The 2947-nt window shown below is 38.1% G+C and overlaps 1 protein-coding gene across 1 annotated transcript in view; it reads left to right on the plus strand.

The window, feature by feature from the left end:
• Positions 1-2720, plus strand: part of LOC107599415 (RING1 and YY1-binding protein B) — a 29227-nt gene extending 26507 nt beyond the window's left edge. The window contains exon 5 of the mRNA XM_016290996.1: positions 1253-2720. Coding sequence (XP_016146482.1) covers positions 1253-1502 — 250 coding nt within the window. The 3' untranslated portion in view covers positions 1503-2720. The remainder of the gene's footprint in view (positions 1-1252) is intronic.
• Positions 2721-2947: the final 227 nt, after the last annotated feature.

Below are 2947 nucleotides of genomic sequence, written 5' to 3' on the forward strand. Positions count from 1 at the left end.
CTCTCTCTCTCTCTCTCTCTCTCTCTCTCTGTGTCTGTCTGTCTGCGTCTATCTCTCTCTGTTCTCAAATGAGCAGCACAGTTTTACTCCCACACACGCCTTGTTGGCTGCCGTCCCACCATTCTGTTTCTGTCTGCTTCTGCCAGCAGAGCTCATTGTGTCACATTGTCTTGGAGGCATACTAGCATCTGAGGCTAATGCCAATCAATGAGATTTAGCTTTGTGGTTTTGCCATGCACACAACCCTGGAAATATGTCCGTTTTTTGAAAGCTTTTGAGGTGGGCTTTTTGTGTATCAGTTTTGGTGATGTTTTATGCTGTTCAGTGTTAATCTTGCTGATCACTGTTAATCTTTGCCTGCGTTCTTAGTTTCTGATGTTTAATAAATGTGAGTCTGGCCTTATTTTCTCTCAAAACCATCTTTTCATCTCAAATTTCTGAATACTAAACAGTGTTTAGGGAATGTTACTCCTAAATGTTAGCACTAATAAAGTGACTTGATTTATGTTGTTACTTATGTTAGTTACTTTTGTCTTTTGTATTAGTGTGGGTGGACTGTTTTTACTGTGGACAGGTGTTTGTCCACTCAGCGTGGTTTGCATGCAATGACCATACCCCTGTCCTTTTCTGCATTTAAATCAAAATCATGCAAATACTGTGAAAGGTGCAATGCAGGACTTGCCCCCCATTGTCCAACCATAGAATTGTTTTTTATGGACGGGACCAGAGAGAATCTGTAATGTTGTTTTTTTTTTTTTTTTTTACCATTTTCTTCATTGGTTTATTTGACATTAATTTAATTAATTTATTTAAAATGTACAGTACCATTCAAAAGAAGTCTATAATGCTCACAAAGGCTGCATTTATTATATAAAAAATACAGTAAAATATTTTTACTATTTAAAAATGGAAAGGTACTATTTGAATAAAAGTAATTTCTTTTAAAAAAAACTTTAGAATGTTGGTACAGTAAAATTTTTTACAAATATACAAATTTTTCATTATTCACCTGTCATACCTGCTTTTAATATATCATTTAATATTTTTATTATTTTATAAATTTGTAAATAATAGACATGAAACATGAATTGTATATTAATTTGAAAAATTGAAGCCACGAATATACAGCCATGTTATGTCACTATCTTTTATCTTTTTTTCTCAAAAAGTGATCAAAATTCTAAGTTGCGTTCTTTGTCGCGTTAGCCTCCTGAATATCTCTCTCACTCTCTCCCTATCTCCAAATCTGCAGACCCAAGCTGAAGAACATTGACAGGAGCACAGCCCAGCAGCTGGCCATCACAGTGGGGAATGTCACAGTGATCATAACAGACTTTAAGGAGAAGACTCGCACCTCCTCCACCTCGTCCTCCACAGTGACCTCCAGCGTCGGCTCTGAACAGCAGCACCAGAGCTCCGGCTCCGAGAGCATGGACAAGGGCTCATCCCGTGCGTCGACACCAAAGGGAGACCTCTCGGTCGGGCACGATGAGTCATTCTGAGACAGCGGGGGATGTACTTTGCCTCCACTTTCCCCTCTCCTTGCCCTGAGTCAACTCATATTAATTTCTATCACTGAAAGAGGGACGTATGGTCGTCTTACCCACACACACTCAACATACCTACACATACATTTGTGTGAATGGTGCAACCATGGTGGACCATGGATTTTCCCTTCCTGGAGACATCCCACTCTTGTATGTATTGTTTTATATTTGTACGTGGATGGTGCAGCTGAATCAACGTTTTTGTTTTGTTTAAAAAAAAAAAATTCTATATCTAAATGTCCGCTGTGCACAATAACCACCGACATTTGAACTATTTCGTACCATTATTGCTCTTATTTATTGTTGCATCTTTGTACTTTTTATTTATTTTTTTCGGATGGAAAGTTTTGCTCAGCTAAAGTAGCTCAAGCCGACAGCTCCCCTTTAGTGTTGAAACAATTTTTCCGAAGATTCCTGAGAAACTTCTCACAATGGTGCTAGATACACTGTGAAATGGTTTCAGTCCTCAGACTGACGTTCACACCATAGAAACAGATCCCTCTGCTCCTGAAAACAATGGAAATATTTGTGTCCTGGTGTCAGGCTGCATTCTTCTGTTGCTTTGTTTTAGGATTTTTTTTCTTTTTGCGAGACTGATCTGGACATTTGTGCACTGACGGTCCTGAGATCTGGTTTGGTCAACATACTGAACGGATGGTGTTTTGCATCCGTTGTGTTATGGAGAAGACCGCTGCAATTCACAAACTGCAAGGAGACATTGCAAGCATGATGTGAGCTATGGATTTGATCGTTCGGAGATGAATTGAGCTTTCTCAATGCTCACTTGGCTTAACATCCAGTTTTGCAATTGTATTGAGAAACATTTTATTTGACGGCTTTTGTTGTCCTTCATGGTCTACATATGATGTATTGTAAAAACACTAAAAGGGTTTGACTTCTCAAAGGCCTTTAATTTTGAAGAACTGCTTTTTGCGTTTTACAGTTATTTTTGATCGAAAGATACAGATTTTAATCTTAGGGCTTTACTCAGCCTTGTTTTAATCTGAAGACAAACTTGTGAGTTTTTTCCCATAATCTCCAGAAATTTAGATGATGGTAAGCAGTGCAGTATTTACTAAAACAGTCCCAACTCTAGAAATAAGAGATATTGTGCTGAACGTGAACTGTCACTGAATGCATGGGAACTCTTGCAAGCATTCAGTACTTTTGATTTGTGTCACAAAAAAATTGATGCAAGCATGATTTCGCACAATATTCCCGCTCCCCATTAACTCAAGATGTCTAGCTGGCAGTCCCACAAATCTCAAGGTCAGCATATCTTCCCTTTGAACTGTAATAAACGTGTACAAAGTATGTGTATATGATATGAGTTTTATTTATTGAAGGACCAAAGGAATTTGATATTGCTGACATGCTAGGCAAATGAATAATTCAAAATG

This window comes from Sinocyclocheilus grahami, unplaced genomic scaffold (assembly GCF_001515645.1).
Source record: "Sinocyclocheilus grahami isolate Dianchi unplaced genomic scaffold, SAMN03320097.WGS_v1.1 scaffold266.1, whole genome shotgun sequence".
Taxonomy (NCBI): Eukaryota; Metazoa; Chordata; class Actinopteri; order Cypriniformes; family Cyprinidae; genus Sinocyclocheilus; species Sinocyclocheilus grahami.